The sequence below is a fragment of the Dermacentor silvarum genome, chromosome 5, assembly GCF_013339745.2.
Source record: "Dermacentor silvarum isolate Dsil-2018 chromosome 5, BIME_Dsil_1.4, whole genome shotgun sequence".
Taxonomy (NCBI): Eukaryota; Metazoa; Arthropoda; class Arachnida; order Ixodida; family Ixodidae; genus Dermacentor; species Dermacentor silvarum.
Window position 1 is genome coordinate 77,208,552 of NC_051158.1, and position 24,859 is coordinate 77,233,410.

Below are 24,859 nucleotides of genomic sequence, written 5' to 3' on the forward strand. Positions count from 1 at the left end.
TTTATTTATCTTATTTTTTTTTCGTGCAGGTAGTCACGTTACGTAGTTCAATGGATGATTGGGGCATACTAATTCAGCCTGTTTCAGCTGCATCAACTACTTCTTGGTGGTCTTTCAGTTACCACATCTACGCTGTACCCAACGTTTTTTTACTGTATACGGTGGTTATATAACTATGTGGCGTGCCTCATAATCAGGACTGAATTTGGCGCATAAAACCCCAGAAAGAAGAAGATAAATTAATAAGCTGTACCCCTTTCTGAACCATACCTGTTTTCAATTTTTTTAATTCGTTTGCCGATATACAAGAGGGAACTTGTTCACTTGAAAGGTCTGCGGCGTTACGCGGCGTGGCCACTTTAGCGTGGGCCTCCTGTATTTTTTTACGCTTGTTGCTTAGATAATTTAGTTTCAAAGTGAGTTTCAAGCTTTCATGCGCGACTTCGGGGCTACGGTATTGGGGTGTTATCCACTAGCGATGGGCACAAACAGCAAATTGTGCGGCCGTTCCTTTCTCCATGGCGGCCGTGAAACCATAATGAAACCGAAACAAGTTAGTTAGGAAACAAATCCAAGCCTAGCCTAGCTTAGGCAAGTTGGCAAACGAGGCAGGTGGCGCGGTTGTATTTCCGTTTCTTTTCTCCTCTTGCTCGGTAAGTTGCGTGGTTGTGTGCTCTTTACTTGTACGTAAAATCGAACTTAATCGGCGAATTTCATTGCTAATACTGATCATAGAATGGCTTAATATGAAGCATGATCTACCTTTACTATAACCTATAGTGTGATTAAGTGACATTTTCGCTTTTTTTCCGTGTCTTAGGCACTTCAGCCAGCAAGATGGGTCGCCGACCCGCAAGATGGTAAGTAGAACTCGTTGTCACGATGCATTGAGGAATTTTGCATTTGTGCGCAATCTTTCGTATCACTTATCGCAACTGTCGCTGGCGTTTTCTCACATATTTTTTTTTTTCTTGTGACAGTTACCGCTACTGCAAGAACAAGCCGTACCCCAAGTCGCGGTTCTGTCGTGGTGTCCCCGGTGAGTATCCCGGCACTAGGCTTAGCTGTCATTGAAATTGCAAGTTTCCGCTTGCACCCGTTGCCTATGACCGCACTCTACGCTGCATATGACTTCCTAAGATACTAAAGAGTAGATTATTAAGCATGTTGCCCAAATCAGTCTTGCTCCTAGGCGCCTTTACTAACTGTGAACTCGTTAGTGGCATTGTGGTGGTGTCCGCGTGGACGTGGTTATTAATAACCAGAAAAATGGCCAGAAAGATATCCGTAGGCCTGTGAACTCTTGACGAGCATGATATTTGTCTACTACTAGTACCAGGCTTTTACCACGTGTGAAGCGCCGTCGTCGTTCAGTGGTCTTTCGAATTTTCGTGGCAGAGCAAGCGATTTCAGCATTGGGCAGCCCTAGCTCGTCAAATCTACGAAATTATACGAAATGCTACGAAAATCTACGAAATGCTGTGCTGACTTATGCTGATAACTGGCGTAGCGGAGTGATTAGCTAGGTGGCTGCATTCGAAGCAAAGATCTCTGCTGCCAATGAGGGTGCAGGAAAGGTGTCAATGCACTCATCCTGAAGTTTGTATTAAGGCTAGCAAATGGTGGCTTATCTTCAATGACTGCTGGTTCTAACTCCAAGCTGTAGTAATTTCACTTGTTTTTAGTCTACAATTTATAGAGCTGTGCAGGCATGCAATGTTGCAAGTGTGGATGACCATACATCAGTCTAGCGGGCATGGGTGGCTTAATTCACAGAAAGTCGAAGATTTTTCTGTTTTGAGGCATCAATTTAGCTGTCGCTGTTTAGGCACTGTGTGTGACAGTGGCACTCCATTGACTTGAAGTAAATATTTGTATAGGTATACTACAAACTGCAGTTTCAAACTGATAATATAGGTGGGAAAAATGTATTGGCGCTTATATGTGCTGCCGGTATAGCTCGAAATGATAGGCAATGAATGGATTTGTGTTAACTTCAACCCCTCATGTTTCAACCATCTTTGTGGTTTCCCATACTATGCTCGTTTGACATTGCAAACTTGTATTGTGGCAACAATTGGCCTTTATTTCTATGCAAATTTGTTGTAATGCAATAATTAGCCCTTATTCTATTAGATTAGCTTCAGAATGTTTCAGGTCTATTTTATATTTCGTATGTGTTACTGCTACAAAAATAAAAGGCAAAATATTGTAAGGAGGCTTTCCTACACATCTAACTTGCCCTAATATAACCAAAATGACCACATTCATGCTAGTAGAGCTGTGATATGCAATCTAAAAAAAGTGTGGGGAACAGAGTGCATCAGGAGTGTCACCAGCCCCACATGCTGCCACCATAAAGTAAGGCACTAAAGAGAAAAAAATGGCTTCACCTGTATCAGTAAATCACCCCTTTACAATACAAAACACTACTACCACCGTGTCGTGCTGCTAAGCACGAGGTTGTGGGATCAAATCTCGGCCACGGCAACCACATTTCAGTGGGGGCGAAATGCAATAGCGCCGGCCTGTGTCCCATGCATTGGGAGCACGTTAAAGAACCGGTTCCATGGTGGTAAAAATTAAGGGAGTGGCTATTCTGCCGGCAGCCAGGAAATTCTCCCTGCAGTCGAATCTCATTGGCTGATGGAGTGACGTCAGAAGTGAGGGCAAAATTAAATTTTTGGCATTGAAATTATTTCTCCCAGCTGCCGGCAAAATGCCAAAAATTTAATTTTGCCCTCACTTCTGACGTCACTCCCATCAGCCAATGAGATTCGACTGCCGGGAGAATTATGAAAGCATATTTCTCCCGGCTGCCGGCAGAATAGCCACTCCCAAAAATTAATCCGGAGTCTTCCACTACGGGGTGCCTCATAATCAAATAGGGGTCTTGGATTGTAAAATCATCAATTTATTACTCTTACTGCCAGGAGAGCCAGAAAAAGTGCAACGGAGTAAACGGGTAGTGAGACCACCTTGAAGTCTGGGTGCCAGTGGTGCTATGCCTCGGCACATTGCAGTTGGCGCATGCCTTCCCATCAACCTTGGTCTGGTGCAAGCTCGAGGAAACAATGGATGACGACCAGTTAGCTTTATTTGATATTCCACGTTGCTTGAATGATTCCACAAGCTTTCCAAATGTTGATAGTCTCGAACCCACATATAACGAATTATTGTGTATATGGAACAGCTGTAAATGCCACTTGAAAATGTCTGTATAAAATGTTCATTTTATATATGAAGTTACTTATACATCGAACTTTTTTGTGATCCCCATCAGATTCAATATATCCGGGTTCGACTGTAGTGGCCCATGCGTAGACTAACCACTTTCCTGGTTTGTCCTGTGGTGTGTCCCTGGAAATGTGTGATAACAGCCCTCTTGCTATGAGCCTAGCAAGTAAAATGAGCTTTCGCTGGAAGCCGCATAAAAATGCACCATCCAATTGACAATGGCCATGACGGTTGGCACTTGACAATGGCAAATGCTGTTTCAAATGCTCATGTAATTAATGTGCTGGCAATATTTTTGGCTCATTTTCTTCTTGGACATGTGCGTTAGAATTGGGTAAGAACAGTATTTCAAGGTAGCATAAGAGCACGTAGTGCAAGCTATGCCGGCAGAAAGGAACTGTGTGGCATCATAACTGTCGTGGTGGTGGGACCTAATGTGTTTCCGAGAGTAAAAAAATGAGCCCGGGCCGTGGAACTTAAGTCTTTCTGCGCCTGTTTTTCTCCTCGCTGCAGACCCGAAGATCCGCATCTTTGACTTGGGCCGCAAGAAGGCGCGGGTGGACGAGTTCCCGCTGTGCATCCACCTCATCTCGAAGGAGTTTGAGCAGATCTCGTCCGAGGCGCTGGAGGCTGGCCGCATCTGCGCCAACAAGTACCTTGTCAAGACCTGCGGCAAGGACGCTTTCCACCTCCGGATGAGACTCCACCCCTTCCACGTCATCCGAATCAACAAAATGTTGTCGTGTGCTGGCGCTGATAGGTGCGTTCTGCCACTTTTTTTTCTCAGGACCACAGGTTTGCACCACAGTTCTGTACAGGAATGAGGAACTCTGGTCCTAGTGTGCAGTTCAGTCAACTTGGGAATGATGAGCAGTAGGTGGATATTCTTCTGGGTGTTGCAAATTAAGCGTTTTCCTTAAATTCTTGTTACAAATACAGCAATCTTGCAGTGATAACGTTATGCAGGTGGGCAGGCTTATTGGCTTGATGTGTTTAGAAAAAAAAATTGAATTCAGTAAACTGCAAGAACGTCTGAAGCGATGAGTGTGGAGATTAGACAAATCTAATAGCTGTCGCCCCTCGGCCAGTAAAAAAAAAGCCTAGCGGTACCGTGTCATTTTTAGTGCTCTGGATTTAGAATGTTGGCACCAGGAAATCGTGAATAGGAACATATCAGCAAGGTTCGGTATTTGGCCTGTGTATTAGGAGGCAAGCTCTTTCAGCTACGCTAGTGCCAAACAAGTGCCGAGGAATCTATGCACTTGGCAGGACAGTGTAGATGTGTTTTTTTTTTTTTCAGTTTTGGAATTAAAATTTGCAGAATGGTTCTTGATGGTAATGACCGGAAGGTAGGGGAAGGTTTGGCATATAGAGGACTGAAGCCAAGGGGTCCAGTGACACCTTGGCAGTTGCTAGGGTATTAAGTACCTGGAAAAGGGTTGTTAGCGGATCTGCCAGAAATGGGCCATTTAGAATATGGATTCTTTTGGAAGCTGTTCCCACAAAGACTTCCATATCAAATATTCTTTCACTTACTAAGTTAAAAAGCTACCCCTCCCTGTACTTCAGTTAACGCTCTGCAAAAATTTCTTAGCTCAGTATTCATAACCAGGGTGCTGGAAGACGGGGTAATGGAAAAGTGCTTTCGTAGCAATGCGGGAGTCGTTGGAGAGTTTCTGAAGAGCTGGGCCTTCTTCAGTTGAGGTGTTAAGCGAGGTTTGGTGGTGCCCTACACTACCAAGCCGAGGAAGAGTTTTCAGTTGAGGGGCAGTGAATGTAGTAGTGCTCGACAGGAGAGCACAAGCGGAAATACTTTTTGGTGCTGCTAAAGCACACTTTATTATTGATCCAGTAATTTGTTGCATGAAAACTCATAAAGGGGGGTGCCACATTCTCCTTTGTGGAAGTTAGCATGCCACAGCTGTTTAGCGGCTATGGCGTTTTGATAGTAAAGCTGTGGGTTCGATGTCGGGTTGCAGCGGTCACATTTTGATGTGGGTAAAATAAAAACCTGCGCATATTTAAGATCCAAGTACAGGTTGAAGCCCGGACCACACGTGCACTCGCCAACGCGTGCTTGTGTCTGCAGCGCCTTGCAAGGAATGCAGTTTGCATCTACAAGACGTGTGCCAGCGGGTGCTCACTGGTATATTGGCTAGACGCTTTTGATGTGCTTCAAAAATGCTCTATCTGGATTTGGCTACCATCTGTCGGTCGAGCTGGTGCAGGACTAAGCTGCTCTTTACAAAGCGTGGACAGACGAGCACGTATTCCAGCCAGGTCGTGCACATAACAAATGTTGCACTATATATGCACGACGTGGCTTCAGGAGCAGAGATGCAAGCCAGCCCGAGTGCCGTCCGTGCATGCATAGGTGTGCAGAGATGCGAGCTTGTACTTGCCAGCAATCATACGTGTGGAACTCCGGCATTAGAGTCCGTACTATGGCGTGCCTCATAAGCGGATTGTTTTACTCCGGAATTTAAGTTGTGGAAATTTCGAATACTAGATGAGGTCGGAGCCTGGACACCCTGAAAGCTGCTAGAAATCAGCCTGATGCAGTTTCTCTCTTTTACTGGTTGCAGGCTGCAGACGGGGATGCGTGGTGCCTTTGGCAAGCCCCAGGGCACAGTCGCCAGGGTGAAAATTGGCCAGAAGATCATGTCAGTGCGCGCCAAGGAGCAGCACAAGGAGAACGTCATTGAAGCGCTGCGTCGTGCCAAGTTCAAGTTCCCCGGCCGCCAGAAGGTTCGCTGTGCTTTTTTTTCCCCCCATAGCAGCATTTTTGTTAGCAGTGTGCTGGGACGAGATCGCGCAAGCATCTGGCTTTCCAAACACTCACTTGCGCTCTAGTGGTTCGCCGGTGCCGTGCTTTTGTCGGCATGGCGAGGTGGGAGCGTGGATTGAACACTGCCTACTCGGTGACGCACAAGGCAAAGCAAATGGTTGGAAAGTGAGATGCATGCATGATCTTGCCCTACAGCTCCACACAGTTGACTTCCATTCATTCAACCTTGACGGGACTGACAAAATATATAGAATTATCTACCAAATTTTAGCAAAATGCAGAAATACCAGAACACGCCGCCGAATCAAATATGCGCCCACTTTCTATGGAGGGACCTGGTTCCTGGATAAAAAGTTACGTTATTTACTCTGGACATGAAATTTTCAGGAAATATTCAATCTTGTGTGCTGCTGATAACAAATATGCAATTAGTTTTTTAAGCGAAGCTTTATAGGCTCACGGGTGTCGGCGGTGGTGGTGTTCGCTGAAAAGTGGGCTGATCCTGGTGATAGTGCAGAAAGGGACCAAGCTCAATGTTACAGGGACCTGTAACACGTCCTTGAACTAACCTTGTCACACGTGGTACCTAAATATACAAAATCATCAGCCCTTCTCTCGAGAAAATGGGGGTCATTGAAGCTTGTCGTGCGATTCTAGCGCGAGGGCTTTCGAAGCCCAGGCGACGCGTGAGCAAAGAGCCTCGGACCCTGAGTTGCGGGAGCGCAATGTTGAGGCCAAACATCAATGAAGAGCCGCCGAGCTTGAGTTTAGGGCAAACGAAGCGGAACGCCTGTGAGTGTCGTCTTGCCGCAAGCTTTGCTTACCCCCATTTTCTTGACGGGAAGGGCTCTGAATTTTTCTAAGTCAGTTTAAAATAAGTTGCAGTCATTTTGTTATAAATTTTAGATGTGACTTGCAAAAAATGCACTGCACCAAGAGAGCTAAAATTAAGCAGCTATCTTCCTGAATATTAAAAGAGTGCAAGTTTGCATTTTAATGTTAAACTATTTTAGCTGAAGTTATGAAATCCTTAAGTTGCAACTTTGCAAATGTAAATTTTTATTGGTGATATCCGATTTCAAAATGTTGCGGTGTCCTAAAACACTATCATGGCTTTCGTGCACTCTAATGCACTCTTTGCCAGGCATTCAGGCAAAAAAAAAAAAAAAAAGAAATCGAGAGGATTGAATAAGTAGCAGGGACGTAGTGCTGCTCCCACAATTTTACACTTGAATAGAAATGACATTGAATGACATTTTATGCAACAAAATCAGTTTTTGGAAGCAGTGTTGGCTCGTTTTGGCAGAAACTGAAGCTGCAAAGGTGATCTTTCAAACGAGACCGAGATGGCCTGGTTATGATACTGTTGTGGAATAGTGAATGACACACAATGGGCCATTCCAGCAATTTCATTGGAAAAGCTGAGCAGTTCATAGGACAGTGGTTTCTTCCTCAACGACATCTTATTTTGAGCTAGTTTTTTGCGAGCAGGTGCGCCCTGATATGGGGATTTGAAAATAAATGAAAAAGAATTTTAGTGCACTTTTTATCTCCCAAGACCCATGTTGACTATGAGGGGGGACGCGGGGATCAGATCGCAAAAATAGAAAAATCGAATTTTGGAAATTGCGCGTTTCGGTATCTGCAACACCTAATCTATGCTGCATCAAAATGGTTTGGCTAAAACGCACTAAAAGTGCAAGAAAAAAAATCTCAATTCGCAGGGCGAGAACATTAAATTGCACAAAATCACTGCAGTTCATGGAGCCATCTCTCTCGTTTCCCTCCACCGAGCACTGAAGGATCATGGTATTGTTCGAAAGCTCAAAGTTTTGCCGTTCCTCTTCTCATTTCTTCGGTCGTCGCCATCTTGTAGCAAACGCACAAACCCAACAGAAGCGTGGGTCTGCTGGAGATAGTCACATAGGCCCTCCGATAAACCTGTCGCGGTGGCTAACTTAGCTAAGGTGTTAGCTAAGTGAGCACGAGCTCTCGATCTCGTGTTAGTTAAGGGGGGACGTGGTAATAAAAATTAGCATTACTTATTTATGAACCAAACTTGATAAAAGTTGGCATGCTTATTTAGTTTCTTCTCCTGACTCTAAAAATGCAGTTAGTTTTTCTGTAGGTTCATTATTTCATTACATAATTAAGAAAACAATGTCTTTTGTTCTTACTACAATAGACAAATAACCGCTGCATAAAAATAGACAAATGACATATGGACCAATAGCAGAAAGCACAAGCTACACAACATAGGAAGCACTTTTATGATTGGATCAATATTTCTTACTTTATAGTAAACTGAACTCCATTGTTTTCAACATGGCCATGCATTAGTCACACAAACGACAAATTTAAAAAACTTCAAACAAAGAAACTTAAAAAACTGCTTCCTATGTTGGGTGCTCCAAACATCTAGCTTCATGCTGCAAAAAGAATTAATATTCTATCTATGATAGCTACTGATATCACGGTAAATGTCTTGCTGGGTGTGCAAAATTAGTATTCTGAGAAAATCAAGAAAACACACAAATGTCACATTTAATTATGAAAAGTCGCAAATGTCTGCACGTACACACTCCCAAAACATTAGTAGGCTCCTGGGGCATAGTCAGTTTGGGTATTAGCACCTCTGTGGCGCTTTTTGAATAAGCATTGCACATTTTCTGCCGATGCACGCTTGTTTTCAGATGCAGCTGATCGGCGCCGGTCTTTTTCGTCCATGCGCTGCATACACTTTTGGCCGGGGTTCATCAAGAGTTCTTGCAAAATGCTTGCCGAGGTTCTCCTGCAGCCAGCATTGAATTTCATCACTGCTTCCGCCACAGCAGCCTCAACGCTGAAGAGTGAGGCGTGCCGCTCCTTCGGTGCGAGAGCCCATATTAGCGAGTGCAGGCTTTCGTTGTTGTTCTGTGTTTTGCCTCGCTGGCAACGTTCAAGCAGCCTCTTGTCAGAGAGCCGTTGGTAAATTGGCAGTAACGCCTTGCTGACTTGAGTCGGTAAATTGTAGTGGTGCTTCGGCACAGGTTGGCCTTTGGCCTTAGCAGCATTTTGCCGGCACCAGGAATCGGGACCTTCTGGACAAAGGCTATGATTTGAGGTGACATCATTTGATGTTACGTGATAGTAGCTTGCCATCACGGCCTTCTCCATGGCGTCAATGTCACCAGTGTGGGACTTCAGAGCCCATCCATAATAAGAACTCAATTTGTTGACCAAATCTCCAGTCAACCTTCCTCTTCCACCAAGTGGCTCTGAGCCAGGCCCCTTGTGCTTTGACAGGGCATTACGAAGTGCTGTCCCCATCCTTTTATGGACATGGTTGATACAATCCTCTTTGTCAACTTCGATGTAGCCATATACTTTGGCCTCCTTTAGGGCCAAGAAAGTACGGCTGTCACCGTCTGACAGCACAGTTGTGTATCTCAGGCTGTGCTTTTCCAGCGATCTGTTGAATAAAATGAGGCCAGCCTCCACCTCCATTTCACCAGCCTTCTTATCCGTATTTTTCTGGCACTCATGGCTGGCCTTCCATTCTTCGTATGACGGGTCACCAACTTTTGGTCCACGCTGACAACCGGCACAAAAGTTGCTCAGCACAACGTAGTCCAGCACAAGTCCGGTAAAAAGTTCAATGACGGCGCCGACACCGATGTGCGAACTGTGCCCGCGAGTCATCCAAGACCCGTCATACGATACAGCAACGTTGCCCGGGTTGCCGAAGTTTAATTGGCTGTAAAGCTGCCGGACCGACTTCGCGCATTCAGTTGTAAGCGTCTCAGCTGCCCGGGTCGCGGCAGGCGTCAACTTAGTTTTGACGTACCGCTGCCACGTTTTCGTATGCAGCCCGCGGTGCGATATATTCATTGCTGCGAAAATATCGTTAAACGCAGTTTGCCGATTGCCGGTGCTCTGCATCGCGCGCGCAGCCAGAATATTAATGGTAAACGGATTCACCTTCTGAGTCCCATTCACGCGCGGCGAGCTCCACGCTGACGCTTTGTCGCCGCATTTCGAGCATGCTCACAAGGCCGTATTCGCGCTCCTTCCGGCTGATTTTCGCGCTACCGCCGCATGTATTACAATTCATATGCTCCAGCGGTGCGTTCACCGATTCCAGGCACACCACGGTGAAAACAGTATTGTCAAGCGGGTCGGCCGCGACATCGCCAGCGGACAAGATCTCCGACTTACGGCTCACTGCTGCGGTTGACGCGAGCTCTTGTAGTTTCTCGTCGGATCTCCTGTCGATTATCTCCAAATCTGCAGGCGTCAGCATAACGGTGTCACGACGGACGCGGCTGGCGTTTTCGTCGCACCTACTCGTTGTCGCACCATCTAGGCCTAACGCTCGGTCGGCTCCATCGGTTCCGTCGCTTGACGCCGTTATTGGCTCGTCCTCAACGACTGGCGACGCGGTGGGGCGTTTTTTGAAGTTGTCGAGCATGGACTTCTTCCTTTTCTTTCCAAACTTGTGTTTAGAGTCAACTTTCGAAGCGGAGGAGGCATCGTCGCGGGTAGTCACACAATGATCGTATCGAACATGGCGTCTCGCACTGCGCGTCTCTAGCGGCTAGCAGACAGCTCGGAGTGGGCCCAACCAATCACGGGGCATTATCTCGTCACGTGCACGCGACAGCGAATGAGAGCGCGCGTTTCATCTATTTTTGCCGCCGGTTTTTGTATTGAACTAGCAAGCCTAACGAAGCGGCAGCGCGCGATATTTGAAGCCGAAACCCCGTTCTTTCAAACGAGACCAAGATGGCCGCCCTCAAGGCACTGGCATGCGAGCGCGGCGTCATTGAATGTGTGTCGTTTTAGCGTCGACACACGCGAAAAATCAGGTGCTCTATCTGTTTTTAAATTGATGGTTTGGCTGAAATAGGACCTTACGAGATTGGAAACTTGGCAGAGAGGGAGAATAATAGATGTAGATTCCAGAAATGCTATATTCCAAAATTCGTTTTTTTGATGATTTTTTGGGTCTAAAGACCCGTGTCCCCCCTTAACTGAGCACGAGCTCGTGGGGTCGAATCCTGGCCGCTGCGGCCACATTTCGATGGAGGCGAAATGCACAAATGGACTGTGCTTTTGTTGTAGTGCATGTTAAAGAACCCCAGGTGGTCAAAATTAGTCCGTAGCCCTCCACTGCGGAGTGCCTCGTAAATCGGAACTGGTTTTGGCAAGTAAAACCCCTGAAAGAAGGGCCCTCCAATGAAAGTGGGCCTCTGATTGGCTGTCGTGCTGAAAAGCGTCTTGCCATTGGTTGCTGCTGTGGCAGCAGGCAAGATGGCAACTGCAGTTGTCTGCTTCGCAAACCACGCTGGCGTCTTCACTTAACATGCAGAATTTGGATTTATGAGAGCTCCTAAGTTTGTGATAGATCGTCGCTTGTTAGATAAATCTAGGACGAAAGCACGCCTTTGGAATACGGAAGCACAAGCTTCCTATGGCAAAAAAATACGGTGATCAGCTGGAGAAGCAAAGGAGCACTTAACTGAACGTGCCGTGCCGCGCTACCTTACACAGTGAATTACGTGCTGCGCTATCTTGCACCGTGGGACTCCAGCAGCGAAACCGACAATCGCCCTATGCCATTGGCACCGATAACGCAGTCGAAGAAAGACGCGCCAACAGAGGCTCTCGCGCGAATCAGCCAAGATCACATAGAGGCGATGCGGGTCGAAGGTTACCATCGCTGGCAACGAGGGTGTAATCAGTTGCTGATGAATTGTGTGACACGTACACGCCGCCTCCGAGCGAGTCCCAACTGTTGAGTTACAGTGTGATAGCCAAAAATTCCCCGGACGAATCGACGCCCTAACATCGCGCCATTCAGACATGTCTCAAGTCTCATTTCGTGTCAGCGGTGATGGCAGTAAGCGCGAGCATGCAGTGTTCGCGACACCCTTTGTGCGGTGTCCGCAAGTGAACCGAAGTTTGATTTGATGAACCAGCCAGGCTATGAAATTTTCAAAGCCCACCAAACGAAGAGGCAAGGGTCAAGATGCCTGACAGCAATGATGCCAAATATTACAGCGCTGGCGGGTTCTAATAAATCTGCACTGCTTGCAAAACCTTGCAGCCCGTTTTCTCAATTTTTCTTTGTCGGCCACCTCGCTCTTGGAAAGCATAACACAATAGCTGAACCGATTTTGATCCAGTTTGTCTTGCTGTGATCCATAAACTGTGCTGTATTTCAAGACGGTCTAGAAATGTTCCTTTATCTTTCCATTATTTTATTACCCTATTTACTCGATTCTAACGCGCCCTCGATTGTAACGCGCACCCGTTTTGCATGACCAAAAGAGGGGGAAAAAATCCTTTACAGTACTGCGCACCTCATGCTTTCATACAGAAATACAACTATCGCTCAAGATTTACTCCCAATACACTAAAGTTGCGATGAGCAAAAAAAGTCCCAGTTACGCCCGTATGGCGAAGCATCGATTGCGACAGCAAATTAGCAGACAGCTATACGAATTAAGGATAGTAGTTTTATCGGCCGTATAGACTTGTAAACATTGGCTGTTTAACTAAATTGGTGGACTAATCACTGGTTGCACACATACTACAGCACATGATCGAAGCTACGGGAGCTCGGCTCCAAGTGCGTAGAAGGCGGCCATATTGAAATGCCGACGGCGATATAGGAGCACAAATTTAGGGTCGTACTCGATTCTAACGTGCAGGCAATTTTTGGACCCTTTTTATCGGAAGAAAAGTGCGCGTAAGATTAGAGTAAATATGGTATTTTGCAGTAAGTACACTCGGCCACAAAATATTGCGGGGGGCGCGAGCGCGTGGCAAAGTGGTCCAGTAACAAAACATGGTATGGAACTGGGAATACTTTGCATGTTTGCCCAAATGACTAATCTACATCAAGACAGTCTTAAATTTTTTTTGGGGTCCTCAATTTTTTACTCAACATACCATGCATGTGACCGTTTCACTGCATAGAGCCATGTACACTTGGCCACAAAATATTGCGGGGGGCGCGAGCGCGTGGCAAAGCGGTCCTCCTCTCCTTCTAGCGGCGCACCCCTGGTGTCGAGACCGACGCTTGCGCATATGCGGCCGCTTTTTGTCGCATCACGAGCGCGGATGCATATCTCCCGGTCGCGAACGCAACAACGCACCGTGGCCAATCTTCGTCCTTTTTTTTTTTACGAACGGGGCATTCTCCCGCAGAAGAGCGTGGCAGAAAAGGCGCTCTATAGAATGATAGGCAAGATGAAAATAAACTTATTTCCGTTATATCAGCCAAGTTTTTTTTTTGCCCGTCGAAGCCGCTACAGTGCCAATCGCAAGAGGGGCACCTCGCGGCGACACTGGGATATCGTCGGCGCGCAAGGAACAAGCGCGGAAACATGCACGCTTGCAGTCACGGAAGGACGCGCATGCGCGCAAGCGTCGGTCTCGACACCAGGGGTGCGCCGCTAGGAGGAGAGGAGAACCGCTTTGCCACGCGCTAGCGCCCCCCGCAATATTTTGTGGCTGAGTGTACATGGCTCTATGCAGTGAAACGTTCACATGCATGGTATGTTGAGTAAAAAATTGAGGAGCCCCCCCAAAATTTAAGACTGTCTTGATGTAGATTAGTCATTTGGGCAAACATGCAAAGTATTCCCAGTTCCGTACCATGTTTTGTTACTCTGCCAGGCTTTCCATTAGCAAGGAACTTGTAAATTTTAGTAGATTCTTATAAAACAAAAACTAATAACGATCCTAATAAAATTTTTGATTTGCCTCTTTATTGCAATGTACAGTGTGTGCGCTTCTGCCGTCACTGCTGACACGAAATGCGGCTTGAGACGTGTCTGACTGGCGCGACGTTGGGGCGTTGATTCGTTCGGGGAATTTTTGGCAAGAAAAATGGGCCACAGTCTAACATGTTGCACAATGATTGCCGGTTTCTTCATTGCAAGTCATCTTCGCTGCAATAGCTCTGTTACGCAGTAAAGCAAATGCCTTGAATTCGGTTTTGGTATAGTGTCCAATTGCATTTCATAGTCAATTTATAGCCCTATTTAAGAAAAAAAGAAAAAGTGCATGTTCAGGTCAATGGAGTCAGCTTTCGTTAATTCGACCCTGAAGGGACTGACGACTTTGATCAAATTAACTGGTGGGTTGAATTATACAAGACGCAGAAAAAGATGCCAAAACACTCCACTGATATATTTGCCCAATTCAGAGCAGAGAACTAATGAAGAAATGTCATTAAGCTCATAAACAAAGTAGAAATGTAATGCACACTGAATTTTTTAGCAAGAAAAAGGTGTACAATAGTGACCAGTTTCCTAAAGTCAGCTTTGCCACACAGTTGTTGCTTTGCTGCAATACATTTGTGTGGTGCTATAGGTGAAGCATAGAAGTGCCACAAAGGCAGCTTTGGTTTTGCATCCGAGTGCACCGCGCAGGCAGTTTTCAGCCTAATTCTAAAAAGAAAGAAGAAAAAAAAGTGCATTAGATTCTGTTAAATACTATCAGACATTGAGCTATGGTTATTGCTTGAAAATCTTCCTGGGGCAGGCCGAAATAGGCATTTTTGATGGGAGCTGATGTGTGTTCAATGCATCCACTATCCCCCTTAGCTTTGCCGAGACGTACGCTGCCAGTGCAGGGGAGCCCTATTGGGGTCAGGTGCGTGTGTGCTCACTAACCGCGTTTGAATTATCCTGTGAAGGCCAATGGTAGAACTGAAGTAAGAATGTGTAGGCCAGGTCGGAGCAGCATCACACGAATTGCAGCCAACGACATCGCAAGAACCGCAGCCAACACACTTTTATTGAGCAACTTTAAAATAGCTTGTCAGTTTTTGCTGAACTTTTTTTTTTAAAGGGTAGGCGCTTCATTTAGCCACCTGACCGCATGAAGATCTCACCTGAAAAGCCAACCAAAACAAGCGCGAGTGAAAGCTGACGCGAGCAGACAATACTAAGAGTTCGAAAATAGTGGTCGGGCGGGTCCGCATGACAAGTTTCCCGCTGGGGCACGCAACATTTTAAATTGGTCCAGGACAGATCCCTCCCATGGCACGCAAAACCTGCATTGCGGCAGCTCTTGTGCGCGTTTGGCCGCTAGTGTCGCCTGCCCTTAACACATTGTTCGCGGGTCGTTGGAATGTAATTTAATCTAGTACACTTGAATGTAAAGCTACGAGTTTTGGAAATGCCACTTTGTAGTCATATCATCCAATTTCAGGGGAAAACGCGATTGTATCAACCGCATGAACATACATACAAGAAAAATGTATCCCACAGAATCGTTTTGGCGCAACAAAACTAAGAGGAAAGAAGGGACAGAATGAGCGCCAACTTGCAAGTTGGCGCTCTTTCTGTCTCCTCTTTCCTCTTATTTTTGTTGAACAGGAACATTTCAAGCATGAACCAACTAACCCAACATCTCATTCTGCTTTCTCCAACTGCGAAAGCTGAGCTTGTCCACATCGAACTGCTGCCCTGAAGCACACTTGCCAATTGTTTTGGCAGCAGCGATCATTTTTATTTTAAAAGTAGCTGAATACTGCTTTCCCGGTCCTGACATCATGCGAAGCGTGGCGGCGTGAAGTCAGCGCGGTTATAATGGTCACTGATAATGGCACAAGAACCTAATAATTCCTGGCAACACCGAATCGAACTGCGAATTTGGGCTGAAAATTGTTGGAATCCTCGTATAGTACTGGGCAGAAATTTCACATCTAATCTGGAAATAAACCTGGGCTATGTGTTTTGACAAAAAATGCCACGAGTGAAAAATGAATGACCAGGGATGTAGTAGAGTTGACATGACAAGCTTTAAGATGGCCATGTCCCCCTTAGGTACCAGTGTGGCATGCTTGTCTTGGAGCTTCAATTCTGAGCCATCTTAATGCCTTCTTTGCAGGTGCACGTGTCCAAGAAGTGGGGCTTCACTAAGTGGGATGCCGAGGAGTACGAAGAGATGCGTGCCGACGGCCGGCTGAAGCCAGACGGCTGCTACTGCCACTACCGCGGTGGCCACGGTCCCCTCAACAACTGGATGAAGATCCAGAGGGAGCTCCGCGGCATCGAATAGGCACTGCCTCTCACGACTTGAGACAATAAACGGCACATCCTTGTCTTGCATTTGAGTCGCGATTTTTGCCATTCACTTCGCAGCGGTTAGCTATGCAGGCTCCCTGAAGTTGAAGCTGTGACTTTCCAAATTTGCAACTTACTTCACCTTGGTGCTTTTATATTTTCCCGTGCACTCGTCCTTGGTTAACCTCCCTACCTTTCCCTTCTCGTTTCTCTCTCTCTCTCTCTCCCGTGCACTGATGAGCACATTGCAAGTGCAGCTCAGATTGCGACCACTGCCGTACACGAGAGACTTTTACTGTTTTGTACATGGCAAGCAAGGCTGCGGGAGCTACGAAAAGTAGTGCGGTAGCAGTAGTCGCTCCATGTGTCCTGCTGTGCGGTCGCAATAATTGAACCGACAACGGCAGGCAACAGCTTAAGCCTCGAGCTTATCAATCATCATCTTGCATGAGCAGCGCACTCTGCTTCTCCAAATAACGATATTTCTCACTACATTGCAAGTGTTTGTGCTTCCAGTAATGTGGCATGCCACGTTTTGGTTGTGAGAGCAAGTGACACGCTGTGGCTGCTGGTTGCAGAAGCATGTCGCTCCATTCGTTTAATAGCAAATAAGTTGAGATCCCTGACGGCTTTCATGTAATGAATACATGTTGCCATATGAAAATGTGAATTTTACATGTGTACCTACATCTTTGTTTTATGTGACTATATTTTGGTCACAAATATGAGCAGGGAGAGGTCTCTTGAGCATCTGCGTTTCCTGCTATGAATGAAATGGAGTAGTGCACATATTGTTGGCCCAGCACATGTGTAGCCTCTTGTAGTCATCAATGCCAGACGGGACGTTCTGGGCCCTTGGCCCCACTAAATATATGCGTAGGATGGGGGTTCGACTTCCATTTGGCTGGTGGCAAGTTTTTTCACCCACTTTCATTTACCTTTATAATTTGTACTCTTCAATTAAACACCTTTCCGTCATATGGTGATTAATGAACGTTCGGCCACCTTTCCCCCTTCACATTCATCACATGATAGTTTCATGATATCACATGCAGTGATACAATTTATGCATGACCCAGGACTGGACTCGAGTGTTATGACCATTCATCGCACCATTTAAAATGCAAAGCATTCATTTCTTGGCGAACATTTGCCATTTTGAGAGTATCTGTTTAGTCGCCTACGTCTTGGTGTTCTCATAGTCGTTTCGTTAACTTGGTAGGTACCAAAATTGGCGTGGTATGACGAGAGATTACGAACATGAATGTCACGACGTGTGTCATGCAGGGCATCAAACAGCCGCCCGAGTCTTGGTGCTCTCATGGGTAAAAAAAAAACCAAAGTGGCCCAAAGTGGCAAAGAATTGATAATGGGTGCAAGTATGGTTATGATAGTAACGATAATAGAATACAAAATGACCATGATTTAGCAAGAAATGACTGACTCGGTGATAAAAGTAACTGAAATGGGTTCGGACATAAGTCATGACATGCGTGTCATGTAGGTCTTGAAACGGCCGCCAACGTCTTGGGGGCTCGCATGGTCGTTTCGTGAACTTGGTAGGCTCCCCCCCCCCGCACACTGCTTCGCATAACCGATTCACACGGCATGGGATCTGCCGGCTTTTCTATATTTCGTTGTCTATCCCTCTCGTTCCCTTCACATTCGTAAGCACATAGAAGCAGGTTAGAACGCATAAGCCTGGGCCACTCCATTTCACGCTTTCGCGCGCCATCTAGCGGTGCGCGTAGACCTTCCAATATTTTGGGGTCTCCGTGATAGCGAACGGTGCGTTCTAACACTGCGAAAGATGTGCCCTCGCTACCCGCGGGCACATCTTTGACAATTTATATGCAATAAAGAAGGAAAAGCATTCGCGGCAGAGCGTTGAGAAGCGTCGGCCTACTGTGCTTGAGGAACGTGTGGGCGTTGGTTCGGATCTGCCCTGCACAGGCGGAATTTTTTTGCTGCACATTTGATAATACATACGAAGTTATCCCCTTCAGACACTAATTATGATCGACTGTTGTTTCATGTGTGAACATAATTTTTTTGAGACTCCACTGAAGGCAAATCAAGGTGGTACAATGACAGCATTTTATGATGAGTCATAAACTAAAATTTGAATCTTGTAAAGTCAGTCATGCTATGTTCCTTCATAAAAAAGGATTGAATCACCCGCTCGAATTACATGCACAAGTTATTTATTGGCCAAAAGCATTTCAAGAAAAAAAAATATTTTGAGGTTGCTACCGATGTGCCCCACGTCAAACGTTATGTCACGTAAAACGCGGAAGTGCCTTGACCAAAGCGGTACTCCTGTAGTGATACATATCACTCAGAAGTAAAATGGAAGTAATATAGGTTAGCAGAATGTTCGATTTACCCTAAGCTTAATGTTTGTGCTCCATTCCTTGCTACCACTGCACAGAAATGGCAAAAATAGGTCGCGTCCACAAATGTGGACACCGTGTCTGAACGGGTTATACAATCGGGGCTAGACTTCTTGCAAGACATAACGACCTGCAGTGAGAAGTGGATATACGTGTGGCACTAAGGCGACCTCCTGAACGCAACATCTGAACACTTAACTAGTACCTAAAGTGCAACATGTTAGTGCACGCACTAGACCACACCTTTAGTTAGCGAGATGGCTGCGACGTGACGTGCAATCACGCACTCGCGAGACACACCTTTAGTAAGCCAGAACTGTGTGGAGCAGCCGTGGCTTTTAATCCCGCACTTCTGATGCAGTCCCACAATTTGTTTCATCACTGTAATCTTCTCGCTAAAGCTTTAGTGAACATTTTGTAAGCAATGTTCGCCAGACTGATTGGGTGGTACGACTTACCGACAGTTTAACAGGATTGCCTGTTTTAGGGATATAAGCGTCTTAAGACGCTTTTTCCCGTATGCTTGCATGATTACGCGGTGCATAGCAATCGCTACATTTTCCTTGAACGCCGTGTAAAAAGCCGATCCTATATGCCATCTGGCCCAGGCGTTTTGGCCATTATGAGTTCATCGATCGCACTCTCTATCACTTGCAATGAAATAGGCGCTTCAATTGTATCAATGACGTCTTGCTCTAACATCGGCATAAGTCCAAGGAATTCACCGTCAAACCCTTCACCAACCCTTGGTTTCCGCCCCAGGAGTTCATGGTAATACTCTACAAAAGGCTGTTGAATTAAATCCGCGTCGCTGGTGACTGCGTTCCCATGTTTGACCTGCTTAATTTTGTTTTACAGCGAAGCTGTTAAGGGCTAGTTCCCCCAGGATCGTGTCCGCGTGTAGAATAAAAAAAAACTATCATCATCGGCATTTCGGCTCCATATACGTGGCGGTTTGGCTCCATGTGTGTGGCGGTTTCTCGCCAGTTGTGCCTTAGCACGTGTCAAAACGGTTGACTAACATGACTGATAGGTTATGACATCAATAACATCACATGCTCGTCAGTTACGTCATGATTAACGATAATAAAATCACGTGTGGAGCATACCCGCATTGGATATGCGGGTATGAGCCAGGGACAAGAAAGAAAGACGGAAGGAAATAAAAAAAGAGAGAAAGAAGGAAGGTAAGAAAGAAATCACGTGTGGCTTATACCCACGTTATGAGCTGCCGATAGCAGGAGCGGGAGAGATCTCAGGATCCTGACGATGTCGTGCAGTGTGCCGCGGCAATGAGCGCTGTGGCTCATACGCTAGTCTATGACGATGGGGCGCACTCCGCACAGCAAACGCACTACTTGGCCATCGCGCCGGGCGAAAACAAGACCCCGGTCTCGCCGGTGTCCTTGCTCTTTGACGAACATGCCGAAGACGCTGAATATAGTCAATGATGATAATATATAAATTCACATATAGCAATATTCACTACAGCAGACCCACCATAGTCACAGCTTCGCTGGCTTCCATTTTCGCAATAGTGGAATGGCTCCGAATTTTTTAGTCTTGTTGCGTATCTTTTTTCACATGAGATCGATATTTTCGTTGGCGTTTCCCAGCCCAGCAATCTCTCGGCGCGTGCACGTACAACGGCTTCCATGCACTTTTCGTTGGCGATTACTCCTAATTGACTTTTTAGCTCTTTAATCTCAGCCATGTGTACTTGCCTGGTTGCGCAGATTCTAAGCTCAAAGCAAAATTGAAGTCACACTGCAGGTCTTCTTTTTCATTTCTTTCATTGTGCCGCAAGATACAACTTCCTTCAATGGCGGTGATTTTTGTTTCCTATTTAATGTGCTCCCATGCTTCTACTGATCTTTCTGGCTCTGTTTGCTGAAGTTTCTAAATTTTTGCCCTTAACATTGGTTTGAAAAACATCATTCTTCTAAAATCTTAACGTTCAGTTTCCAAACATCCCAACTGAAAAGTGACTTTGCATGTTTCCTTTGTTCCGGTTGTGAAGCTGAGCAGACTATGGTCACTGAAAAATACCTGCTTAACTTCATATCGGGTACACAACAGCAACATGTCTATTGATACGTATGCCCCCTATCTAATCTCAATTTTCAATTTCAATTTTCACAAACATTCATGTAGCCAGAAGTGTCTTGGAGCATTGTGACGCATAGGGAGAGCATGTCGCCATCATACAACTACATTTAGAGAAGGCCTATGACCGGATGGTACATGAAATTCTATTCAAAATCTCAGAGCAGGTTAATGTCGGCTCAGTAGTACTAGAAGGTGTTAAGATGGCATATGAAGAGTGTTTCACGAGTCTTGTTGTAAATAAGCGTGCGACAACACCGTTTCAATTAAATGCTGGCATCAATGCAGCAAGGATGCCCGCTGTCTCCATTGCGGTTCGCTATATACTTAGAACCCTTTTGTTTGACGTAGCTGTTTTCTGTACATAGTGGTAGGGCGTCACCAGAACAGTTAACATTGTGAACAAATTTTGTCAGATGTCCGGAAGCGTCATTAATTGGGGCAAATGCATGGGGTTTTGGCACGGGAGCTGGGAAACCAAACCACCTTTGTTTTAAAATATGCAGTGGACAGAGACGCCAGTAAAATACGTACCACAGGATACGTTCTAAGATGCGACTGAGTACTGGAATGAAGAAACTGATAGAGTGCGAGAGAAAACGTTTAGCTGGGCTGGACGTGAACTGTCAATGTTCGCCCGGTCAACGGTGTGCAATTTTTTTTATTGTTTCGAACATTTGTTACGTGCTTCAAGTTTTGGGAATGAAGAGAGTCAATGTGCTGAAGCTGCACAGAGTTTTCGCAGTCTTTGTGTGGGGCTCTAACTTGGAGCGAACAAGCCGGACCAATTCGTTTGGCTCTGTGAGAGAGGGAGGTCTGGGACTAGCCCGTGGGTTCCTTTGACAGGTGGTGTCTAGGTTCCCTTTTCTCCGCGATCAAAGTGACCCCTTTTGCGAACTGTGGTACAAGTAAGCCGAAGTGGAGATTTACTTGATTTTGCTGTGTCGACGAATGATGCAAGATGCACCAGTGTTCGCGGTTTCTTACGGGAGTTTGTTTCAGCTTTTTAGCTTTCGTAAGCTCGTTTTTCTTGGAGTACTTGTCTAGAGTTAACAGAAGAAAGGCTGTACCAAGATGTGATGCTACCATTTCCTTTGTACCGGTCCATATACGTTGCAGGTACAGGAGGTGATGTTCTGAAAAGAGTGAAATAGATGCCAATTCGTTCCTCAGCAAAAACTTTCTTTTTCCAGCTTCACAGCAATACGTACGTTGCCAATTAAGCTCTAGGCTTAAAGAAAAATGCCTTTTTTGTTCCGTGGTCTGTTGACTGTCTTTTGTGCAAAAAGCCTGAGACCATTGAACATATCTTCCTGGAATGCTGGGATGCCATATTCCTGTGGGATATCCTCCAACGAACCTTAAAAAAGGACCTCCCGTTGTCACATCGAGGCAACCGGTTTTTACCTGTCCCAAATTTTAGAAGCATACCCCTGAATATGGTCATGGTGTTATGTACTGACGTCACATGTACATTTCATCGCTTATCACCCACGCAAGCAGCGGTGGCCTTATCACGAGTTTCACTCATGCTATAAAAGGAGTGTGCGTCAATAAACCTACGTTCATTTCACCACAGGGCGTCCGACTGATTTACTACATTGGCGACGAGGCGGACCGGCCCGGCGAGGCCGCCGTTAAAGAAGGCGGGATGGCCGTCGGCAAGATCGGCGAGTATCGTCTTGGCACGGGCGCGTCTTGGGATGAGTACGTCGAGCGGTTGGAAATGTTTTGCGACGCAAACAAGATAACAACGGACGAGCAGAAAAGAGCAGTTCTGCTGAGTTGTTGCGGCGAAGCAGCGTACGGGCTCATCGTAACCCTGGTGAAGCCAGTAAGACCGACCATGGCAAGCTACGACGAAATCAAGACGGCCGTTCGCAAGCACCTGCATCCGAGGCCTTCCGAGCTGCACGCAAGGTTTTTGTTCTACAGGAGAAACCAGGCGGCTGATGAATCGGTGGCAGACTACGTCACGGCTCTGCGGAAGCTAACGGAAGACTGCGGTTTTGGTGACAAGCAACTACCGCTGGACGTCATGATGCGAGATCGTTTCGTGTGCGGCATCAAGAACGAAGCAGTCCAGCAGAGACTTCTTGCCGAGCCCAACCTTACGTTCCAGGTCGCGTACGACATGGCCGTGACAGCTGAGGCTACAGCAAAGCAGCAGCGAGACATACGCAACCAGGGACGAGACGAGACAAAAGACAGCCAGGGCCTAATTCAAGCAACTCGCACGAAGCAAGACACCGCAGCGGAAGAGTCCAGTTGCTATCGCTGCAACGGTAAGCACGCTCCGCATTTATGCAGTTTTAGAAAGGCGGCATGTTTCAAGTGCAAGAAAATCGGACACATTGCGAAAGCCTGTCGTTCGAAAGACGAAGTTAGAAAGTTTAAAAGAAAAACTTCACACGAGCAGAAGAAAAAAGAGAGTAAAAGCAAGGGCGCCTACGAAATGACCGAATTATTTTCCCTCTGCGAGGTGAATGAGCAAGAAGAAAAATTCATGGTTGAAGTACAGATTGAAGGGCAGAATGTACCCATGGAAATTGATTCTGGAGCATCGTGCTCAATTGTGAGTGAAGAAACGTTTCGCTCTATCGAGGGAAAGCAAAGTAAAATACCCCTTCGAGAGTCAAGCACAACGCTCGTAACCTGGTCAAAAGAGGCGTTGCCTGTAGTTGGTCGCGCAAGTGTTGTGGTGGAATTCAAGGGTCGGACGGCAAAGCTGCCTTTGTTGGTAGTGAAGAGAAGCGGTAACAGTTTGCTTGGGCGGAACTGGTTTAGGCCGTTGGGCATTGGGCTGCATGGAATTCAGCAACTGAATGTTGAAGACGTCACTTCACGATTTTCTGAGGTGTTTCGCAGTGACCTTCCTGGCTTCAATGGACCACCAGTGCACATCGAACTGAAAGACGACGCCAAACCAACGTTCCTCAAAAGTCGTACAGTTCCACTAGCACTGAAAGACGATGTGGCCAAGGAAGTGGACCGCTTGGTGCAACAAGGAGTCTGGGAACCAGTCGAGTACTCCAACTGGGCAACTCCGCTCGTGGTGGTAAGGAAAAAAGACGGAACCTTGCGTCTCTGCGGGGATTACCGTAGCACGGTAAACAAGGCAGTTAAAACCAGCGGGTATCCTTTGCCTACTGCCGCGGAAATATTGTCGACTCTCGGGTCAAGCAAGATATTTACTAAGCTCGACCTAGCTCAAGCTTATCAACAGCTTATTCTGGATGAGGTGTCGGCCGAAGTGCTCACACTTAACACTATCAAGGGGCTACACAAGGTCAGGCGGCTACCGTTTGGAATTTCTGTCGCGCCATGGGTGTTTCAACGAGTCATCGACACGTTGTTGGCAGGCATTCCTGGCGTTAAAGCTTATCTTGATGATATCCTGATTTTCGGGCGTAACGCAGCAGAACACGCAGAAAGACTGGAGGCTGTGCTGTCGCGTTTGCAAAGAGCGCAGTTGAGAGTTAACAAGGAGAAGTGTGAATTCAACCAGACGAGCATTGAATTCTTGGGACATCGAATTGATAATACAGGGATCCACCCGAGCCAAAGCAAGACTGACGCCATCCAGCAAGCGCCAACGCCCACTAGCAAGAAGCAGCTGCAAGCCTTTTTGGGGCTACTGAACTTCTATAGCAGTTTCCTCAAGGGCAGGACTGGAGCGGCGGAACCTCTATACTGGCTCCTAGACCACGACCACGAATGGGAATGGAAAGGTGAGCACCAACGTGCTTTCGAGAAGCTGAAGAAGCTACTTAGCTCCGATGCCGTACTTGTTTCTTATGACCCCGAGCGTCCCTTGATGCTGTGCTGTGACGCATCCCCTGTAGGGGTGGGGGCGGTGCTGGCCCATAAAGCAGCTGACGGGAGGGAGCAACCCATAGCTTATGCTTCACGAACTCTAGGCGCAAGTGAGCGTAACTACGCCCAAATTGACAAGGAGGGTCTAGCAGTCGTCTTCGGGGTAAAAAAATTTCATCAGTACCTGGCTGGGCGAGAATTCACGGTGATAACAGATCACAAACCGCTTTTGGGTTTATTAAACACGGACAAGCGAGTGCCGGAAGTACTGTCACCCAGAATGCTGCGCTGGATTTTGTTGTCTGCGTATAACTATCGCATCCAGTACAGGCGAGGTGAGGACAACTCCAACGCTGATGCACTCAGTCGACTGCCAGCCCCCGGGGACGAGGACGAACCACAACCACCTGGAGACGTGCTTCTACTGGAAGCTGTCGAGTGTGCACCGTTACAGG

General features: G+C 46.6%; 2 protein-coding genes across 2 annotated transcripts; both read left to right on the plus strand.

The window, feature by feature from the left end:
- Positions 1 to 736: 736 nt before the first annotated feature.
- LOC119453506 (60S ribosomal protein L10) lies at positions 737 to 16,134 on the plus strand. The gene is made up of 5 exons (XM_037715548.2): positions 737 to 860; positions 981 to 1,039; positions 3,751 to 3,997; positions 5,823 to 5,985; positions 15,914 to 16,134. Exons 1-5 carry the CDS (start codon positions 838 to 840, stop codon positions 16,082 to 16,084), a joined length of 663 nt encoding a protein of 220 aa, XP_037571476.1. The 5' UTR covers positions 737 to 837; the 3' UTR covers positions 16,085 to 16,134.
- A 6,105-nt stretch (positions 16,135 to 22,239) lies between these two features.
- LOC125945855 (uncharacterized) lies at positions 22,240 to 24,231 on the plus strand. The gene is made up of 2 exons (XM_049668193.1): positions 22,240 to 23,646; positions 24,137 to 24,231. Exons 1-2 carry the CDS (start codon positions 22,240 to 22,242, stop codon positions 24,227 to 24,229), a joined length of 1,500 nt encoding a protein of 499 aa, XP_049524150.1. The 3' UTR covers positions 24,230 to 24,231.
- Positions 24,232 to 24,859: the final 628 nt, after the last annotated feature.